General features: G+C 44.8%; 1 protein-coding gene across 6 annotated transcripts in view; it reads right to left on the reverse strand.

Annotated features, from left to right (window-relative positions):
• The window catches only part of minpp1b (multiple inositol-polyphosphate phosphatase 1b), a 152,073-nt gene that overhangs the window by 81,460 nt on the left and 48,163 nt on the right, over positions 1-22,450 (reverse strand). For 5 of the 6 annotated variants that reach the window (XR_010966731.1, XR_010966730.1, XR_010966732.1 and 2 more), the window contains exon 4: positions 3,175-3,526. Coding sequence is in view for 1 of the 6 variants with exons in the window: in XM_068002551.1 (XP_067858652.1) it covers positions 3,175-3,526 (352 nt within the window). In the remaining 5 variants the exon portion in view is untranslated. Of the gene's footprint in view, positions 1-1,956; positions 3,527-22,450 lie in introns of all 6 variants that reach the window. The other variant, XR_010966733.1, reaches the window with a different exon arrangement.

Below are 22,450 nucleotides of genomic sequence, written 5' to 3' on the forward strand. Positions count from 1 at the left end.
CGTACTTAAGTTTAAGACCTTGGTTTGTATGTGATCTTTCTCTTTCTCGAACTTAATGTCAATCTCTATCATGTTATGGTCACTGTTTGCAAGATGCTCCCTTACTCAGATTATGATTAATTTGGGCTCGTTACTCATTACTAAATCTAGTCTGGCCTGTTCCCTCCTCGGTTCTAAAACATATTGGGCCATATTTTGCTGTGATAAGGCATCTAACGGCGTCTGCTGTTAGATAGACTTGCCCTTGCACTTCTAGATTTTTTAATTTTTTGTGTAGCAAGTTGCTGAAAGTGCGAGCTGATAACGGGGCAGCGAGGGGAAACTGGGCATCTGGGACCTGTGTGAACAGGGCAAGTGACTGGGTATCTCCTTAATCAAACAGATTGAAGAAAATAACAGCACAAGGGCTGAGAAGGAAGAGTAAATTAGAGTGGGTGAATTCAACTCAAATCAGGTACAGAAAGAGAAATAAAGAGAGGGAAAGAAAGATTGGATTAAGAGAGAGAAAAAAGAGACAGAAAGGAAAAGTAAAAAAATAATTTAAAAATTTAAAATTTGACTTTTTAAAAAATCTCCAACAACAATTAAAACCTGAAGGAATGAGACACCAGTGCCAGAGAGGGTGATTGGCAGTGATTAACACTTACCAAGCATTAAAAGGGTATATGGACTTGAAATGACAAGATTTAACTTTCTGTGGCGAGTTCAGTTCTACTGCGCAAATACAGGAACTTCACTCCATTCAATACATTTCAATGGTGAGGCAGACATCGAGATGCCATTTTCGCGAAGCTAACGGCAGAACGGCACAATTCGGACAGCAACTTTTGGATTTTTGAGTTTAACTGCGCATCTGCCGCTCGCCTGAAGTTGCTGTACCATTTGTGCCTAAATAATGGTGAACGCCATTAGCCTCACCGTTACTTTGACAGTAAAATGTGAGCCAAAGTTTCAGAAAACTGTCCTGGATACACTCCAGAAATTCATTGTCTTTATGACTTGAGCAGTTTTGCGTCTCTCAGTCGGTGTAAAAATTAAAATATCCCATTATAGCCACTTTGCCTTTGCTACATGCTTCTCTGATCTCTGTATTTATGCATCCTGCTACTACATCACTGCTGTCAGGTTAGATAACTCCCACCAGAGTCTTGCATCTTTTGCTGTTTCTTAATTCTACGCAGAGTGTTTCTATTGCCTGCTCACCCTTACTGAAAACCTCTCTTTCAATTACTGTAATCTGGTTCTTGAGCAATATTGCTACTCCTTCTCCTTTCCCTATTTCCCTGTCCTTTCTAATGACCTTATGGCCTGGAATATTAAGCTCCCATTCATTCACACTTGGAAGCAAGGTCTCTAAAGGCTACAGCATTACACCCTTTGAGCTGAATCCGTTTGTTTCATTCCTTATGCTATGTGCATTTGTGTCGAGAACAGTCCCCACCCTGCCCATATGCGCTGTTGGTATTTTTCTCAGTTTTTAAACTTATCACACTTTTTCTCATTTTTCAACATTCCTGTTTTATTTATATCAGGTATATTATTAATTCCTATACTCATCTTTAGGTTATCAGTTTTACCATTATTTCCAGCCAAACCCTCTCCTGAATCCATCCCCCACCCCCACCTCCCCTCCCCCGCCCCGGCCTTGTATGTTTAAAGTCCTTTCTACAGCTCTATTTATCCTTTCAGTTAGGATCTTGGTCCCAGCCCAGTTCAGGTGCAGCCCTTCCCGGCAGTACAGCTTCTTCCTGTCCCAGTACTGGTGCCAGTGACCCATGAAATGGAACCCCTCTTTCGCACACCAGTCTTTCAGCCATGCATTCAGTACCATAACCACTGCACCCCTCATTATTACTGTCCTCCAAGCTTTAGAGATTATCCATCAATATCGAGTCTTCTCAGGTGAATCAGCTTCTCGAATTTTGACCCAAAATCTTTTGAGTTTGAGCTTCTCACCTTCTGAAGGCCACAGTGTGCTGCAAGTAAGGACCTACAATCCATAGGAAAGGACACACATGTTGCCAATTGTGTTGTTGCTAACATGGCTGGAGTTGAGTTGAGGTTGAGTCCCTTTCCAATTTTTCTCATTAGAGTCAGTGAGGGTATCATGTGATACTACGCCAGTCATTATAACAATCCCATAATATAAGGCAGGGGTTCACCGCAGGGTCCCTTTGTGTGATCTGATGAAATGGACTCTGGTAATGTGCTGTTTCCCCAATTGTCGTCCTCAGTGTCCTCTATAACTATAGCCGCCGATCACTCAGTACCATGCATTGCTGTCAACTCTAGCATGTTGCTTTTATGCTTCATCTTCTTCCCCCTTAGCACGGGGCTTAATTCTTCATGTCTGATTTGCTCTCTGATCTTGTAAACTTATGTTATGAGAGCTGAAACAGTTTGGATGGCGCGATCAGCTAAATTCGTACAGCTTGCATGCGATCACATAACGCTATAGTGAGATCATGTAAGAGACAGCATAAGAAAGAATTCTACCTCTCTTACTCAGATGCTATTCTCACTTATATTAATGTGAAGGAACAGCAATGCTTCCCATTCAAACTTCTACAATCTTTGGAGCCAAACCCTCGTCAAAAATGGACCATTTGCCACGCTGGTCTAGGAGAAATTTTATCCTGAATTTAACACATTGGTCTTAACAGTCCAGCTCAAACTAAATATTTCATTTGCAGTTCTTGGGAATCAACTATTACATTAAGTTATTACACACAAAACACCAATACACAGAAAATGTTGCACCATAACATAAAAATGCTTGGGAAATGTACCATTTTGTGAAGTTTGACCAAACAAAACATTAATCCTTAGAAAACAAACTCCCCAGAAAATACTAAAACAAAAGCAAAATACAGCAGATGCTGGAACTTTTTCATCGATGACCTTTCATTGATTACCTTTCATCAGATGCTCATCCAGTTCTGATGAAAGGTCATCGACCTGAAACATGAACTCCGTTTTGCATATTCAGCAACATCTACACAGTGCGTGAAAGAAAATGTGCTTGAAAAAATCTCTCAGTTAAAGAAAAAAACATGAATTCCAGTGACTTGGAACAATCACCAACCCGAGCCCATCAGGTAAAGACACGCAGCTAGCTCACAATTCATCGTGGTCTAGAATAATTAAGTCCTCCCTTGTGGCAAACTCACATACATTACTGAATTTCAGCGCTTCGATGAGATGTTGATAGCAGTTCTTCACTTCTTCATAGTTGGCGACAAGGTTTCCACTGTGAGGAAAAGGCAGTGGCTTTTCATTCAGAAACAACTGGAGCTTGTACTTTTCTCCTAGGCCCTGTGCTTCATTGCATTGGTACAGCACAAGAATGAGGTTTGCAGCAAAGGGCGCAATCCGGCCGCTTCTGAATTTGCGATTTCTTTGTTCTTCAAAATTATTTGCTAACAAGGGCCGATCATCCTTAAAATACCCCATGAGAGTCAGGACTGGCAGGAGGGTCTCTGCATGCCCAAAGCGTAGGACAGCGGTGTGGGATATGGGCTGGTTCCTGCATGCAGAAGAAAAAGAAAATATTAATAAAAGTTATTAAAAGAAGTTTTTCAAGGGATTTGTCGCTAAATAACATTCTACAGAGTGAGTTTCCATGCTGTTCTACAAATCAATTAATTAGTTGGAGCAACTGTTTTACAAAGTGCCATAGACTGTTGGACAAATGTCACAGGAGAAACCATCAACAACTGAACTTCATTAAGGAAGCTGCAGGCTTCTTTAATAATTACCCTGAAAAATGACCCTGGATCACATCTCTCCCAGATGAACTGGTACTATCACTGCTCTACCAGACGGCCTGGCAATAGGGTTAGGGAGAATTGGATTACAATGTGCTGCTCCACTCTGCAATCCTGGTAAGAGAGCAGCATTCATACTCGGCTCAACATTCATTTTATTTATACATGTTTTTGGGTATTTTCTTTTTACGTTCCTCGAGAAGATGAGGAGGGATATTAATTAACGCTCTGCGTGGGAAGACTATCCCCATTTTGAGCATCCAGCTTCAAGCACTCTCAGATGGGGGAGGGAGTGGGAGACACACACCCCTCCGCACACCTCGCTGCTCCAATAAGGTGCACTGGACCCCACCTCAGAGAAGCATCTCTTACTGCACCAGTGCAATTGGCTTTTTCATTTCCATCACTATCTTCCCATCTCTGAGTAGCCAAACCTTCTGCCAAGATGCACCAAATTACTATCAGTTCTGTCCTGTGGGACCATGTCCAATAGAGCCAGCTTAAAACTGTTTACACTCTCTTGCCAGAAAGCAGTCAGAGAGGAAAGATCCTGCTATCCATCAGTTCTTTCCAAGTTTTGTCGGATGGTATGTATACTTATGTTGAAGGTTTATAGCCAGTGTTTGTTGAAACATGATTGCTTGAACTGCTGGCTGCCTGCCTTGAGAGCAAATTTAAACTTGACCAGGAATTTAACTATAATCAATGTTTTCACAGCCCTCATCAAAGAAGCTGGCATGGCTTTTTGTAGATGACTGACTGTTTCTTGTGGCCATTCAAAACCTAGAGAATGCTTCTAACATTGTATTAATGTCACAAAAAACACTACAGCGTATTTTTCTCGGCTCACTAAGCTTCCAAGTTCTTGATGTAGATTCAAAGCAGAATTGCTTTTCTAAAAATGAATAATATTTTTATTTTACTAGTTGATCTGTTGCACACAGGGAGTCAAGGTCAAGCACAGTATTCAGGGCGAGTAGGATTACTGGGTGAGGTGGGGGGGTAACTGGATTCAAGAGGGGAGAAACGATAGAAAGCAGTTGAGAGAGTATGGGGAAAGTGGTTGGGGAGAGAGGAGGCTAGCACAGGAAAGGAGATGGAGAAGGAGAGGGACAGGGAGAGAAGTGGATTGGGGATAGAAAGATGTATGGAGGTATACATTAATGAGTTGGACTTGGGTGCACAGGACCCAATTTCAAAATTTGCAGATGACACAATATTTGGAAGTGTAGTGAACAATGAGGGGGATAGTAATAGACTTCAAGAGTATATAGACAGGCTGGTGGAATGGGCGGACACATGGTATATGAAATTTAACGCAGAGAAGTGTGAAGTGATACATTTTGGCAGGAAGAATGAGGAGAGGCAATATAAACTAAATGGTACAGTTCTAAAAAAGGTGCAGGAACAGAGAGACCTGGGGATATATGTGCACAAATCTTTGAAGGTGGCAGGACAGGTTGAGAAAGCGGTTAAAAGGCATACGGGATCCTGGGCTTTATGATTAGAGGCATAGAGTACAAAAGCAAGGAAGTTATGTTGAACCTTCATAAAACACTGGTTCAGCCACAGCTGGAGTATTGTGTCCAATTCTGGGCACTGCACTTTAGGAAGGATGTGAAGCCCTTAGAGAGGGTGCAGAAAAGATTTACTAGAATGGTTTCAGGGATGAGGGACTTCAATTGTGTGGATAGACTGGAGAAGCTGAGATTGTTCTCCTTCGAGCAGAGGAGGTTAAGAGGAGATTTGATAGAAGTGTTCAAAATCACAAAGGGTTTAGATAAAGTAAATAAAGAGAAACTGTTCCCATTGGCGGAAGGATCGAGAGCCAGGGGACACAGATTTAAGGTGATTGGCAAAAGAACCAAAGGCGACATGAGGAAAAACTTTTTTACGCAGCGAGTGGTTATGATCTGGAATGCACTGCCTGAAAGGGTGGTGGAAGCAGATTCAATTGTGGCTTTCAAAGTAATTCTTAGCTTCACGGAAACAGCATCTCACTGTCTGCCTCACCATTGAAATGCACTGAATGGAGTGAAGTTGCTGTATTTGCGCGGTAGATACGAACTAAACTAGCCACAGAAAGTTAAGTCTTGTCATTTCAAGTGTTAGTACCCTTTTAACGACATGGTAATTGTTAATTATTGCCAATCAACCTCTCTAGTATTGAAAATTTACTATTACAATTGTGGAGTCTCATTCCTTCAGGTTTCATGTGTTGGCGATTTTAATAATGTCAAATTTAACAATAATTTTTTTTTAAAACTTTTCCTTTCTCTCTTTTTTCTCTCTCTCTTAATCCAATCTTTCTTTCCCTCTTTATTTCTCTTTCTGTACCTGATTTGACATTGAATTCACCTACTCTAATTTACACTTCCTTCTCAGTCTTTGCGCTGTTTACTTAAGAACATCAGAAATAGGAGCAGGAGCAGGCCATACGGCCCCTCAAGCCTGCTCCGCCATTCATTCAGATCATGGTTGATATCCCTTGATTCCCTTAGAGTCCAAAATTCTATCGATCTCAGCCTTGAATATACTCAACGACTGATCATCTACAGCCCTCTGGGGTAGAGAATTCCAAAGATTCACAACCCTCTGAGTGAAGAAATTTCTCCTCATCTCAGTCCTAAATGGCCGACCCCTTATCCTGCAACTATGCCCCCTAGTTCTAGACTCTCCAGCCAGGGGAAACACCCTCTCAGTATCTACCCTGTCAAGCCCTCTCAGAATCTTACATGTTTCAATGAGATTACCTCATGAGCCCTTATCTTATGTAGCAACCTTTCATATGGCACCTTATCGAATGCCTTTTGAAAATTCAAATATACTACATCCACTGGTTCCCCTTTATCTACCCTGCTAGTTACATCCTCAAAAAACCTCTAATAGATTTTTCAAACACAATTTCTCTTTCATAAAACCATGTTGACTGCCTAATATTATGATTTTCTAAGTGACCTGTTACCATGTCCTTAATAATGGATTTCAGCATTTTCCCAACTGCTGACGTCAGGCTAACTATTCTGTAGTTCCCTGTTTTCTCTCTCCCTCCTTTCTTGAATAGTGGTGTTATATTTGCTACCTTCCAATCCGCTGGGACTGTTCTAGAATCTAGGGAATTTTGGAAGATCACAACTAATGCATCGACTATCTCTGCAGCCACCTCTTTAAGAACCCTAGGATGTAGGTCATCAGGTCCAGGGGATTTGTCAGCTTTTAGTCCCATTAATTTCTCCCGTACTTTTTATTTACTAATATTAATTACTTTAAGTTCCTCACTCTCATTTGACCTTTGGTTCCCCACTATTTCTGGTATTTTTTTAATGTCTTCTACTGTGAAGACAGATACAAAATATTTGTTTAACGTCTCTGCCATTTCCTAATTCCCCATTATAATTTCTCCTGTCTCAGCCTCTAAGGGACCCACGTTTACTTTCGCGACTCTCTTCCTTTTTACATAATTGTAGAAGCTCTTACAATCTGTTTTTATATTTCTTGCTGGTTTACTCTCATATTCTATTTTCTCCTTCATCAATTTTTTGGTCTTCCTTTGCTGGTTTCTAAAACTCTCCCAATCCTCAGGCTTACTACTTTTCTTGGCAACATTATAAGCCTCTTCTTTTAATCTAACACTATCCTTAACTTCTTTAGTTAGCCACAGATGGATCACTTTTCCATTGAGTTTTTATTTCTCAATGGAATGTATTTTCCCCACTGAGCTTAATGAGTCACATAACATGACCCTTTACAGCACCATCTTAAGGGACAATACCTACTCAATGTTGTCCCCACTCACTGCTTTTAATAAACAATGGATATAAGGAACTACATTCTACAATAAGAAACAATTGAATTCAACCTTATTTATTCTTTGAAGAAGTAACAGTAAGGGTAGACAAGGGTAATGCAGTAGATGTAATATATTTGGATTTTCAAAAGACCTTCGATAAGGTACCAGATTGCAGACTCATGACTAAAGTCAGAGCATGTGGAGTCAGGGGACAGATAGCAGGATGGATAGCAAGTTGACTACAAAGCAGAAAAGGGAGAGTAGGGGTTAAGGGTAGCTACTCAGACTGACAAAAGGTGGGAAGTGATGTTCCACAGGCATCAGTGCTGGGACCACTGTTGCTCACAATTTACATTAACAATTCGGATTCAGAAATCAGAAGTACAATTTCAAAATTTGCGGATGACACGAAATTGGGGGATGTAGTTAATGGAAAGGAAGAATGCATCAATGGGGAATTTAATAAATTTGCAGAATGGGCGTGTAATTGGCAAATAAACTTCAATATAGATAAGTGTGAGGTGGTGCATTTTGGTAGCAAGAATACTGCTTGGATAATAATAGTGTAAATGGGATAGAAGAGCAAAGGGATCTAGGGATACAGATACACAAATCAGTAAAAGTAACGACGCAGGTTAATAAAGCCATAAAAAAAGGCAAATCAAGCACTGGTGTTCATTTCTAGAGGGATAGAATTGAATAGCAGAGAAGTTACGTTAAACTTGTATAGAACCTTGGTTAGACCACACTTGGAGCACAATTCTGGTTTCCATATTATAGAAAGGCGAGAGAGACATTGGAGAGGGTGCAAAGAAGATTCACAATGATGACATCACAACTGAGAGGATATACTTATCAGGAAAGGCTGAACAGGCTGGGGCTCTTTTCTCGAGAAAAGAAAAGGCTGAGGGGTGACCTGATAGAGGTCTTTAAGATAATGAAAGGGTTTGATAGGGTGGACATAGAGAAAATTTTTCCACTTGTGGTGGAGTCCAAAAGCAGAAGTTATAAATATAAAACAGTCGCTAATAAATCCAATAGGGAATTCAGGAGAAACTTCTTTACCCCAAATAGCGGTAAGAATGTGGAACTCGCTACCACAAGGAGTAGTTGTGGCAAATAGCATAGATGCGTTGAAGGGGAAGCTAGATAAGCACATGAAGGAGAAAGAAAGAGAGAAAGGTATGCTGAAAGGGTTAGATGAAGTAGGGAGGGAGGCGGCTCGTGTGGAGTATAAACACCGGCATAGACCAGCCGGGTCGAATGGCCTGTTTCTGTGCTGTAGTTTTGATGTAACTCGATGTAACAATTCAACAATAGGAGCAGGGTAGAGGCTGTGAGGTTGTTTCCCCTGGCTGGAGAGTCTAGAACTAGGGGGCATAGTCGCAGGAGAAGGGATTGGCCATTTAAGACTGAGATGAGGAGGAATTTCTTCACTCAGAGGGTCGTGAATATTTGGAATTCTCTACCCCGGAAGGCTGTGGATGCTGAGTCATTGAGTTTATTCAAGGCTGAGATCGATAGATTTTTGGACTCTAGGGGAATCAAGGGATATGGGGATCAGGCAGGAAAGTGGAGTTGAGGTTGAAGATCAGCCATGATCTGATCGAATGGCGGAGCAGGCTCGAGGGGCCGTATGGCCTACTCTTGCTCCCATTTCTTATGTTCTTATAGGAACATAAGCTGACATCCAGCCCAGCATGCAAACATCAACACCATAAATAAGGTACAGATATTGCAATGAAGCTTTATAATACCCACCCTGCCACTTTTTAAACTAATCCTCCAAGTAGAAAACAGAATGAAACAAAAAGAAAAGTCAGGTGCTTTGCTCCATCCCAGCATTCGTCATCATAGCTCCCTCATGTTCTCCGAGCTCAAGACAAAAGTCAGGACTCTTAACCTTGCACTCCAAGGACCATCCTCATCCTTTCCCAAATCTGGCATTATAAAATGCCAGACTCTCAGGATTTATATTTTTGAATACTGGATTGTTTACTAGTTGCTATGCGTGAATTCAAATTTCAAATGCCCTTGCTCCCCCCTCCACCTCTGTGACCGTCTCCAGCTTTTCATGCCCTCTTGTGCCCTCCAGTCCTCTCCCTTTAGCCTCCTGTACATTACCCTCCCTCTGTGTAACTCTTGGTGGCAGAGCCTTCAGCTGCCTTGGCTCTACTTTCTAGAACCTGCTCCCTAAACTCTTCTGCCGATCTAACTCCTGTCATGCCTTTAAAAGCTTTCTCAAAACTCATCTCTTCGACCAAGTTTTCGGTTTTCTGCTAACCCTTTCACAAAGGCGGTCTGCTTCTTTTCTCCTCAGTGAAGCTCCCTGCGACTTCTTCTATGTTAAAGATGCTGTATAACTGCAAGCTGCTATTGTGTAATATCCAAGCCTGGTGACTTACCCTCTTGCATATCCGCTATTGCCCTTTCTATCTTAACTCCAAGGGGTGCTCAGATAGGGATTGGGAATGATCTAGTTTTAGAATCATAAGACTTTCAAAGAATTGGTATTACTCCAGGGCTAGTGCTTGGGATTCTGATTGATACAGAAGTTTGTAGAATTCATAAAAAGCCTGGTTAATTTTAATGGAGTCTGTCTGCAGCTCTCCCCCGTCCCACTCCTGCCTAATCCAAAGTGACATGAATTTTGTTTGCCTGTTAACGGAGAGTTAAGATTACGTTTAACTTTAACTTTCTTAGCTCTCTGAATGTTTCTCGTGAATGAGAAGCTTTGTGCTGCACTTCAGCTTAAGGACCTGAGGCCTCATGGATAGCCTCTCTGCACTCTCTTTTTGGCTGTTGCTCAGCTAATAATATGCTCCTGCATTACTGCCTTGACAGCCTTCCATAAAGATGCCCCATGGATCGCTAAGACACTACTCTGCAGCAGGTATTAATTGATTACTAGCTCTTGCCTTTATATGAAGGTGGGGGTAGTAGCATTCCTTCGTAATTGAGCCGTAGATGCAATGGGTTATTGAATTTACCAACTAAAATGCCGAAAATAATGTTGATTTTTTTCACAAGAAAACAAAACAAGCCAAAGGGCTCATCCTTCTTCACTGGGTTCAGCACCATTTTGGGCTTGTGTTATTCACCTTCTTGTTACTTTGGGCTGGGCTCTAACTTGGTGAAACACAACAATGAAAAAACATTGGTGGCCTGAAACAAGTTCTATGTGGGGTATGAAGCTCAGATGGCCAGTACGTGAGTGCTCACTTTCAGAGACTGATCTCATTACAGCCTTCATGGTCACTGGGTATTCTTGAAACCCAAAATTGGGTGCAAGTTACACACTGTTATTTGACAGGATTAAAGTCTAAATATTACTTGTTGGCAATATCGGCCATGGAACACATAATTTTAACCCCCAAGAACAGGTGGGCTGGGGGCGGGTGGGCAGTGAAAATTATAAGACATTGGAGTGGGATTGCCTCCCGGCTCCAACAGGACCACTTTCACTTGGTGCATCCCCTGTGGCTTCAGCAGAGGTATTGGCAGGTTGCTCAAATTCATGCCCTGACTGCTGAGATACTTCCGGCCTACGACCTCTGGGTTTTGGAGCCTGTGAAGGCCCCGCCAAAGACTGCTCCACCTGCACGTGTGCAGGGGCAGACACGGCCATCAGGGGAGGAGGCAACATTGTAGGTACTGGTTGGGGGGAGCAAGGGGAGAGAGGTGGGAGACCTTTGAGTGGAGTTCCCACTTCCATGTCCCCATTCGCCATCATCCCTCTCCCGGGCTAGCGCGACATCACTCCCACCAATCTGCTAGACAGCAGGCTGGTGAGGAGATGTGGCGCTTTCTAAGGCCACGGATGAAGTTTCTGTCTGCCTGTTTAAGGCGGCAGACATGTTGGCATCCAGAGTCCACACGTCCATTGTCACGGCCTGCATGGACTCATTTGAGAGTCCTGCTTGAAGCTCAATGGAGGCTGCCATTCTCTCCATCGAAGACATTCCCGCACTTACCTGCGCCATCAATCCACTAGCGATGGAGTTGGACTCCTGCATCCTATCCGCTATTGTGGAGTTGTCGTATTCGATTCACTCCACGTGATATCAAGAAACGGCTGAGTGCACTGGATACAACAAAGGCTATGGGCCCCGACAACATCCCGGCTGTAGTGCTGAAGACTTGTGATCCAGAACTAGCCGCACCTCTAGCCAAACTGTTCCAGTATAGCTACAACACCCGACAATGTGGAAAATTGCCCAGATATGTCCTGTCCACAAAAAGCAGGACAAATCCAATCCGGCCAATTACCGCCACATCAGTCTACTCTCAATCATCAGCAAGTGATGGAAGGTGTCGGCGACAGTGCTATCAAGCGGCATTTACTCACCAATAACCTGCGCACCGATGCTCAGTTTGGGTTCCGCCAGGACCACTTGGCTCCAGACCTCATTACAGCCTTGGTCCAAACATGGACAAAAGAGCTGAATTCCAGAGGTGAGGTGAGAGTAACTGCCCTTGACACCAAGGCAGCATTTGACCGAGTGTGGCACCAAGGAGCCCTAGTAAAATTGAAGTCAATGGGAATCAGGGGAAAAACTCTCCAGTGGCTGGAGTCATACCTAGCACAAAGGAAGATGGTAGTGGTTGTTGGAAGCCAATCATCTCAGCCCCAGGACATTGCTGCAGGAGTTCCTCAGGGCAGTGTCCTAGGCCCAACCGTCTTAAGCTGCTTCATCAATGACCTTCCCTCCGTCATAAGGTCAGAAATGGGGATGTTCGCTGATGATTGCACAGTGTTCAGTTCCATTCACAACCCCTCAGATAATGAAGCAGTCTGTGCCCGCATGCAGCAAGGCCTGGACAATATCCAGGCTTGGGCTGATAAGTGGCAAGTAACATTCGTGACAGACAAGTGCTAGGCAATGACCATCTCCAACAAGAGAGAATCTAACCACCTCCCCTTGACATTCAACGGCATTACCATCACTGAATCCCCCACCATCAACAGCCTGGAGGTCACCATTGACCAGAAACTTAACTGGACCAGCCACATAAATACTGTGGCGACAAGAGCAGGTTAGAGGCTGGGTATTCTGTGGCGAGTGATTCACCTCCTGACTCCCCAAAGCCTTTCCACCATCTACAAGGCACAAGTCAGGAGTGTGATGGAATACTCTCCACTTGTCTGGATGAGTGCAGCTCCAACAACTCAAGAAGCTCGACACCATCCAGGACAAAGCAGCCCGCGTGATTGGCACCCCATCCACCACCCTAAACATTCACTCCCTTCACCACCGGCGTACTGTGGCTGCAGTGTGTACCATCCACAGGATGCACTGCAGCAACTCGCCAAGGCTTTTTCAACAGCACCTCCCAAACCCACGACCTCTACCACCTAGAAGGACAAGGGCAGCAGGCACATGGGAACAACACCACCTACACGTTCCCCTCCAAGTCACACACCATCCCGACTTGGAAATATATCGCCGTTTCTTCATCGCGCTGGGTCAAAATCCAGGAACTCCCGACCTAATAGCACTGTGGGAGAACCTTCACCACATGGACTGCAGCGGTTCAGGAAGGCGGCTCACCACCACCTTCTCAAGGGCAATTAGGGATGGGCAATAAATGCCGGCCTTGCCAGCGACGCCCACACCCCATGAACGAATTTAAAAAAAGTTTGCGTGTGACACCTTTTCCATTACCTCGATCATTCTCACTCTCAACGATGGCCCCTGGGCTTCAGCATCTGGGTCCAGCTGAGCAGACCTTGAAGAGGAGTGCGTCCTCCGACGCAGACTCTCCACAGCTGCCCCTGCCACTAGTGTCTGCTCGTGCTCACTTGTGAGTGTTGAATCACCAGGTGACAACCCAACTATCTGTCTAACAGGACCCCCACCGAAGTGTCAGTATCTGCACTGGCGCATTGCTGGATGTGATGTGACGATGCGCACTCAGTGGAATGGAGCTCCTCTGAGGAACTGCCCTCTTCAATGGCACATGCCTCCTCATCAATCCGTGAAGACGGGTACGGTAGCATAGTGGTTATGTTACTGGACTAGTAATCCAGAGGCCTGGACGAAAATCCAGTCATGAGTTCAAATCCCACCACGGCAGCTGGCGAATTTAAATTCAATTAATTAATTAAATTCAATTAATTAAATAAAAATCTGGAATTAAAATACTAGTATCAGTAATGATGGCCATGAAACTACCGGATTGTCGTAAAAACCCATCTGGTTCACTAATGTCCTTTAGGGAAGGAAACCTGCCGTCCTTACCCGGTCTGGCCGAAATGTGACTTCAGACCCACAGCAATGTGGTTGATTCTTAATTGCCCTCTGAAATGGCCTAGCAAGCCACTCAGTTGTAAAATCTCGCTTTGAAAAGTCACAATAAGAATAAAACCGGACGGACCACCCGGCATCGGACCACTAGGCACCGGACACGACAACGGCAAAACACCAAGCCCAGTCAACCCTGCAAGGTCCTCCTTACTAACATCTGGGGACTTGTGCCAAAATTGGGAGAGCTGTCCCACAGACTAGTCAAGCAACAGCCTGACATAGCCATACTCACAGAATCATATCTTTCAGCCAACGTCCCAGACTCTTCCATCACCATCCCTGGGTATGTCCTGTCCCACCGGCAGGACAAACCCACCAGAGGTGGTGGTACAGTGATATACAGTCAGGGGGGAGTGGCCCTGGGAGTCCTCAACATTGACTCTGGACCCCATGAAATCTCATGGCATCAGGTCAAACATGGGAAAGGAAACGTCCTGCTGATTACCACCTACCGTCCTCCCTCAGCTGATGAATCAGTCCTCCTCCATGTTGAGCACCATTTGGAGGAAGCACTGAGGGTAGCAAGGGCACAAAATGTACTCTGGGTGGGGGACTTCAATGTCCATCACCAAGAGTGGCTCGGCAGTACCACTACTGACCGAGCTGGCCGAGTCCTGAAGGACATAGCTGCTAGACTGGGCCTGCGGCAGGTGGTGAGCGAACCAACACGAGGGAAAAACTTACTTGATCTCGTCCTCACCAATCTACCTGTCGCAAATGCATCTGTCCATGACAGTATTGGTAGGAGTGACCACCGCACAGTCCTCGTGGAGATGAAGTCCCGTCTTCGCACTGAGGACACCATCCAACGTGTTGTGTGGCACTACCACCGTGCTAAATGGGATAGATTCAGAACAGATCTAGCAGCTCAAAACTGGGCATCCATGAGGCGCTGTGGGCCATCAGCAGCAGCAGAATTGTATTCCAGCACAATCTGTAACCTCATGGCCCGGCATATTCCTCACTCTACCATTACCAACAAGCCAGGGGATCAACCCTGGTTCAATGAGGAGTGTTGAAGAGCATGCCAGGAGCAGCACCAGGCGTACCTAAAAATGAGGTGCCAACCTGGTGAAGCTACAACTCAGGACTACATGCATGCTAAACAGCGGAAGCAACATGCTATAGACAGAGCTAAGCGATTACACAACCAACGGATCAGATCAAAGCTCTGCAGTCCTGCCACATCCAGTCGTGAATGGTGGTGGACAATTAAACAACTAACGGGAGGAGGAGGCTCTGCAAACATCCCCATCCTCAATGACGGCGGAGTCCAGCACGTGAGTGCAAAAGACAAGGCTGAAGCGTTTGCAACCATCTTCAGCCAGAAGTGCCGAGTTGATGATCCATCTCAGCCTCCTCCCGATATCCCCACCATCACGGAAGCCAGTCTTCGGCCAATTCGATTCACTCCACGTGATATCAAGAAACGGCTGAGTGCACTGGATACAGCAAAGGCTATGGGCCCCGACAACATCCCAGCTGTAGTGCTGAAGACTTGTGCTCCAGAACTAGCTGCGCCTCTAGCCAAGCTGTTCCAGTACAGCTACAACACTGGCATCTACCCGACAATGTGGAAAATTGCCCAGGTATGTCCTGTCCACAAAAAGCAGGACAAATCCAATCCGGCCAACTACCACCCCATCAGTCTACTCTCAATCATCAGCAAAGTGATGGAAGGTGTCGTCGACAGTGCTATCAAGCGGCACTTACTCACCAATAACCTGCTCACCGATGCTCAGTTTGGGTTCCGCCAGGACCACTCGGCTCCAGACCTCATTACAGCCTTGGTCCAAACATGGACAAAAGAGCTGAATTCCAGAGGTGAGGTGAGAGTGACTGCCCTTGATATCAAGGCAGCATTTGACCGAGTGTGGCACCAAGGAGCCCTAGTAAAATTGAAGTCAATGGGAATCAGGGGAAAAACTCTCCAGTGGCTGGAGTCATACCCAGCACAAAGGAAGATGGTAGTGGTTGTTGGAGGCCAATCATCTCAGCCCCAGGACATTGCTGCAGGAGTTCCTCAGGGCAGTGTCCTAGGCCCAACCATCTTCAGCTGCTTCATCAATGACCTTCCCTTCATCATAAGGTCAGAAATGGGGATGTTCGCTGATGACTGCACAGTGTTCAGATCCATTCGCAACCCCTCAAATAATGAAGCAGTCCGAGCCCGCATGCAGCAAGACCTGGACAGCATCCAGGCTTGGGCTCACAAGTGGCAAGTAACATTCGCGCCAGAAAAGTGCCAGGCAATGACCATCTCCAACAAGAGAGAGTCTAACCACCTCCCCTTGACATTCAACGGCATTACCATCGCCGAATCCCCCACCATCAACATCCTGGGGGTCACCATTGACCAGAAACTTAACTGGACCAGCCATATAAATACTGTGGCTACTAGAGCAGGTCAGAGGCTGGGTATTCTGTGGCGAGTGACTCACCTCCTGACTCCCCAAAGCCTTTCCACCATCTACAAGGCACAAGTCAGGAGTGTGATGGAATACTCTCCACTTGCCTGGATGAGTGCAGCTCCAACAACACTCAAGAAGCTCGACACCATCCAAGATAAAGCAGCCCGCTTGATTGGCACCCCATCCACCACCCTGAACATTCACTCCCTTCACCACCGGCGCACCGTGCACTATCCACAGGATGCACTGCAGCAACTTGCCAAGGCTTCTTCGACAGCACCTCCCAAACCCGCGACCTCTACCATCTAGAAGGACAAGAGCAGCAGGCACATGGGAACAACACCACCTGCACGTTCCCCTCCAAGTCACACACCATCCCGACTTGGAAATATATCGCCATTCCTTCATTGTCAAAATCCTGGAACTCCCTTCCTAACAGCACTGTGGGAGAACCGTCACCACACGGACTGCAGCAAGAAGGCGGCTCACCACCACCTTCTCAAGGGCAATTAGGGATGGGCAATAAATGCTGGCCTCGCCAGCGACGCCCACATCCCGTGAACAAATAAAAACAAACCCTTTCAGAGAATGTTAAGCAATATTAAAGACTCATTGCAGAAGTTAGTTTGCAATGAGCATGCTGAGGTGTGCAATAGGTCAATCATCGATAACATCAATTCATGATGTGTATGAAGGATATTAAAGTTCTGTTACCAGCTGTCTGCGGGTTGCCAGTCTCCCCATCCCAACGGCCAGACAGCAACCGTGCGACTTATGTCAATCCCTCCTCCTCCGCCTGTGTTTAAGGCACTATTTGTGGTGGCCCCCTCCATCTTCTCTCCCTTGTATTTTATGCCCTCTTCTCCTACAAGGGAATTAAGAACAGACTTGTGAGTGAGTGAGGTGACATGTTCACCCGATGGATGCATTGCTTTGGGTGATGCTGACAATGAAACAGCTGCATCAGAGGGTGACTATCAGAAAGATTCATCACACTGCATCAAGATTGGGGTGAATGGGAGTGTTGGGTTCACAAATGAGGAGGTGAAGAAGTGCACAGAAAGTGAAGGTAAGTTGATGATGAGACTTAAATGGTTGTGAGGAGTGATGTGATGGAGTAGGCTTGGCAGGACAGAATGCCAGAGGGGGTGGTGTACATCACAGGACATAAGTGAATCAGTAACTGTACTCACTTTTCCTAACTTGGCTAGGTGATTAAAGCACTTCCTGCATTGCACCCACAACCTTGCCACAGTGCTCCTGCTGCTCAACTCCTCTGTCACCTTGAGCCAGGCCTTCATGGTGGCAGAAGCCGGGTGCTTCCTCTGGTCAGCCAGGTATAGTATCTCCCTCCTGCTCCTGACACCAGTAGCAACTCGAGAGGAGTCGCAAAAGCAGGTTTCTGCCTAAGACCAGTGATGCTGCATTTTTCTATTTTCCTCCTTTCTCCTTCAAAATCCATGGTTGCAATGGGCCTTTAAATACTCCAGTTCCCAGCACGTCATTCTGGTGTGCGGTACGCAGCTTGGAGACGTGAAACCCGAAAGTTACATTTAGGGCCTTCAATTTAGTCGTGATCGCTACAGCCAACGCGCAGAAAAGTTTTCCGTATTTCCCACGCGCCTATTCACCCAACCACTGACTTCCTGCCGCCATGCTAAAATCATGCTCATGTTAATATGACATTCCTCTGCCTGTTATTTTCATGCAGGTATTAAACTGTTTATTTAACATGGGTTGATGGCGGCCTCTAAAATGGCAGTTAATCATTGTCATGATAATGCGTTAAGCATTCATCCACTAAGATTACCAATGCTAATTTCTAGGCATTAATGCCTTCATTGTAGACATTGTGTAACACCTGAAAGTGGAGTACTGCCACCTGGAAAACATTTTCTACAGCAAAGTCATATCTTGTGGAATGACTGGCCCAGGTAGTTTGGCTTACCAGGTGCCCAATAGCCTAAGTCAGGGTACTGAAGTTCTTGGCTAGAAAGTCTGGCCATAAAGGTAGGTGCCAACACTGCTCAAACTCAATTGGTAAAACTGATTGGGATGGATGTGAAATATCTGTTGTCCAACGAAGGCCAGTATGCTTGAGTCATTCAACCTCTTAATACAGAAGGATGGTGAATGGTTTAACAATTTGTATTTGTTTTGGAAGAAAGCTAAGAGGCACTGACCCACTATGTACAAACCGCTGAGAATTTCAATCGGCAATGTGGTGGGCAGGGCTAGGTCTACTCACTCTTCACGTACTGAGTAGCCTGTTTACCATTTTGAATTTCAAATGGTCTACTGGTAGCTGTATTCGTAAAACAGTTCCTTTGATTGTGTGGGGGAAGTAAGACAACAAATAAGTCTGTCTAGAGATAGCTATTAATTTCAGGGGGAGATAGCCAGCTGGTTTCCTGGAGGGAAGTCATTACAGATACTCACAAGTTAATTGCATCAGAAATTCCCTCACATCTTTGAAAAGTTAAATGCATGTGAAACTTGAAGGTGCCTGTTAGATATTCCAGGGAGATGTTCTTGGAACCAAACTACTTGACATGCAAATATACTGTCAGAAGAAAATAAAATCGGCAGATAGCCAAAGAGTTGCTGTTTATATTCTAAGGGGCAGCAGCTCCTTATTCTGGTCTGGACACCTGAGCAGGACTCTAAATGCATGGTGCCTGTTTGAAAGGTGTGCTGAAGGGCAGGCCAACATTTAAAAAATAACACTAGGTATTCCTAGATCCTTTGCCCAGTACCTCCTGCCCCTTCTTCCCATGCTGGAAGATCACCTGGCACAGAATGGGCAGCAAGCAGGCCTTCACTGGCTGTTGATGTCTGACTTTTCAGCTCTGGCACTCCAAGCATGTCATGAGCAACGTGCCTGGAATGCTTGAACATTATGTAAATGAGGCAACTACATCATCCAGCAAGATTAGCTCATTTGGGTGCAGATGCAAGTTGTCCCTGGGCAACATCAGCAATACTGGCTGTTTATCGTATTATCCATCCCTATGAGTTTATTATGTTCAGAACATTTTGAAGTATTATGTACACCAACTACTGTATTGTTGATTATTTGCAGTATTCTTTTGCCTCTGTATAATTATATAATTCTTATAAATAAGTTCAACTCTTATTTTTAGCCTGAACACTAGAGTGGAACGAACAGAAGAGCATGGTAGGCAGCCTGCACAATCTCTGGTGCAAAAGACCACAATAAAAGGGTAACTGTTAATTCTGTGGCATGTTTTCCCTTCACATCATTCATAAAGTTTCAAGTATAAGATTACAGGAGACATGGCTCTGCTTATGGAAATTGCCTTTTGCTGTGAAGATGGGTGAAGAGGGTTAAGAGAGCATTCAAATTATAACACCAGGTATGTGTAGAGTTTGAAAAGTGAGACAGGATGTGTGGCGGTGAGTGTGAAATTAAATGTGAAAATGGGAAGGGAGGCAAGAGAAGAAAGAGTGATGTGATTGTTCCTTCTTGAATTGTTTGCTGTAGAAAATATAATGATTTTACTACAAACAAATAAAACAATAACTTCATCCTATTTTTTTTTAAATGACCTACTTCAAAACACTTTTGTGCCAGGTGATCTTCCAGCATGGGAAGAAGGGGCACGAGGTACTGGGCAAAGGAGCTAGGAATACCTAGTGTTAATTTTTAAATGTTGGCCTGCCCATCAGCACACCTTTCAAACAGGCACTATGCATTTAGAGTCCTGCTTAGGTGTACAAATCAAAATTACCTGAACCTACTCAACGTTGTATTAGTCGATACAAGCAGTTTTGGCTTGATCTACAGAAAAGTAGCCTTTTGTCACAAGGTCTAGCTGCATGGAAGAAGCTGTGTCAATAGGAAGTTGTTATCATTCATAGAATCATGCAGCACAGCAGGCCGCCATTGTGTCTGCGCTGGCTCTCTGAAAAAGCTAACAATTAGTCCTGTTCCCCTGCTGTTTCCCCATAGCCCCGCAAATGTTTCCCTTTTAAGTATATATCCGATTCCCTTTTGAAAGTTTCTATTGAATCTGCTTCTACCACCCTTTCATTGACTGACTACAGATCTGGGCTTACATGAAGCACAACATGGCTAGTGCTGCATAGTGCCATGTGTCATCCAGCAGCTAGACAATGGGTATAGAGTGTGTTTGGGTACTACAGGTATGGCATCCTTTGAGCTGAATGGTCTTTTCTTGTCTGCTCTACTTACCTTCCTCAATGATCCTGTACATGTTGTCAAAAATGTTTTTTCTCCCTTTAAGAACACCACTTCCTATAGAACGGCTAACTCCCCTCTGAACAGTAAGCAGTGACTAAATCCACGTAGGCCGATAAGAACATAACTAGACAATGATGTGATACCTTCACTGCTAAGAAAATCAATTCAACAGCTCTGTCGAGAAGGCCTGGCTATGATGTTATCCACCGAGCTCTCCTGAATAAGGTACCAAGTTCTCTCTTCAGTTACAAATATTCAGCTCCTTTGCCTTGTCACTACAAGCAAGCTAGGATAAGCAAGTGGTGAGGATGGCTGGAGATCCTGGCAGAATGGGAATACTAAAGAATGCTTGGCCCCATTTGTGATGGCTAGCAATGTGACTGTTCTGAAAAGTCTGTTTATGCTCAGTGATGAATATCTGAGCCCATTCAGTATACTGGAGAGAAAACCAATCCAAAGCCATGAAGACTAGTGGCTTAAAGATACGGTCCCCTGTAAATACAGCATGCCTTATCATTTGGAGACGCAAAGGAGAAGAGAACAAAGCCTACAGGGATAACGGGGGTAATTTTAACCCCCAAGAATGGATGGGTTGGGGAAGGGTGGGCAGTAAAAATGGTTGGTTTTTGGAATGGGGCCGCATCCTGGCTCCAACGCGCCCACTTCTGGGTTTAACCCAGGCGCGTTTGGATGCGTGTGCGCGCAACAGAAACTCGGAAGTCCTGTCCCCACTTAAAGCCGGTGGGCCGATATTTAAAGGGGCGATGTACCTCATTGCGATAGTTGAGTCACTTAATTTTTTGTGTATTAGAAATGCCAAACAAATTTAACCTTATCTGTTTGGGTTTCCCATCGCTTCTGATTCATATCAGGTGAAAGCAGGCGGGAAGGGTCGGATCCATGAGGTGAGTGCCTTTATTGCACTGCTTGTGGGCCCGGAGGAGCAGGAGAGCTTCATCCAGGCCCAACAAGCTCACTTGGTGCGATCGGACCCTCACGATTGGCCGACTCCCCCCCCCGCCACCGACGATGAGAGACCCTCCTGATGCTGGAAACCCCCCATCCCCGATGCTGGACCCTCCGATCTTCCTTAAGGCCCACCCGATGTCGTCCACATCCCCCCACCCCTCCAATGTCTTCCACAGCCCACGATCTCTCTCTCCCTCCCCCCTCTCCGATTCGCAGCTCCTTTCCCTTCCATTAGGCAGCCAGCCTATCAATCTGGCTGCCTGGCGCGTGGGAAACCCAGAGCACAAATACTTATCTTCAACTGAGTTGCAATCTCAGATTGTGATGCATTCGTTTGGCTTCCGGGTTCCCCACACAAATATCTAAAGACGGGCTGGGTTCCCGGCTCCCAGTTAACATCATGCCCAATGTCTCTCATTGCATTTCCTCCTAACTGCTGATTTATGCATCCAGTCCTTACCTGGAAAGCAAACAGCAGAGGGGAAGGAAGAAATAATAAGGACTTTTTAAAAAATTGAAGTCACATGAAGAAAGGAAATAAAGAAATTAAAATATAAATTAATCTTAGCATTAAGTTACAGTTTGAAGAATAATGTTAAACTGGTGTCCACTGATAGAAAATCTACAGTAGCTGGCCTTACTCCTGGTCTGAATTTAAAAGGTACATTCTGCACCTTCTATTATTCTCTTAACATCAGAGCGGAGATCTGTCTTGTTTCAAATCACAAAAGCCTACGTTTTAATATTTCTTTGAGTTTACTCTCTCTGATGCGTTTCTTAGCTTAAAAGGAGTTCTTTTAATAATTCTTTTAATATCACCCTCAAAATGGCATCTGCAACTGGATGCTGGGAGAATGGCTTCTATTCTTTTGATAAAAACATTTTAAAAAGCCAGTCAAGTTAATACAACTGATCACTAATCAACATATATATCTGGTTAAACAATCACCATACATATCCAAGCGTTAGAAACAAGTAAC

This window comes from Heptranchias perlo, chromosome 21, assembly GCF_035084215.1.
Source record: "Heptranchias perlo isolate sHepPer1 chromosome 21, sHepPer1.hap1, whole genome shotgun sequence".
Taxonomy (NCBI): Eukaryota; Metazoa; Chordata; class Chondrichthyes; order Hexanchiformes; family Hexanchidae; genus Heptranchias; species Heptranchias perlo.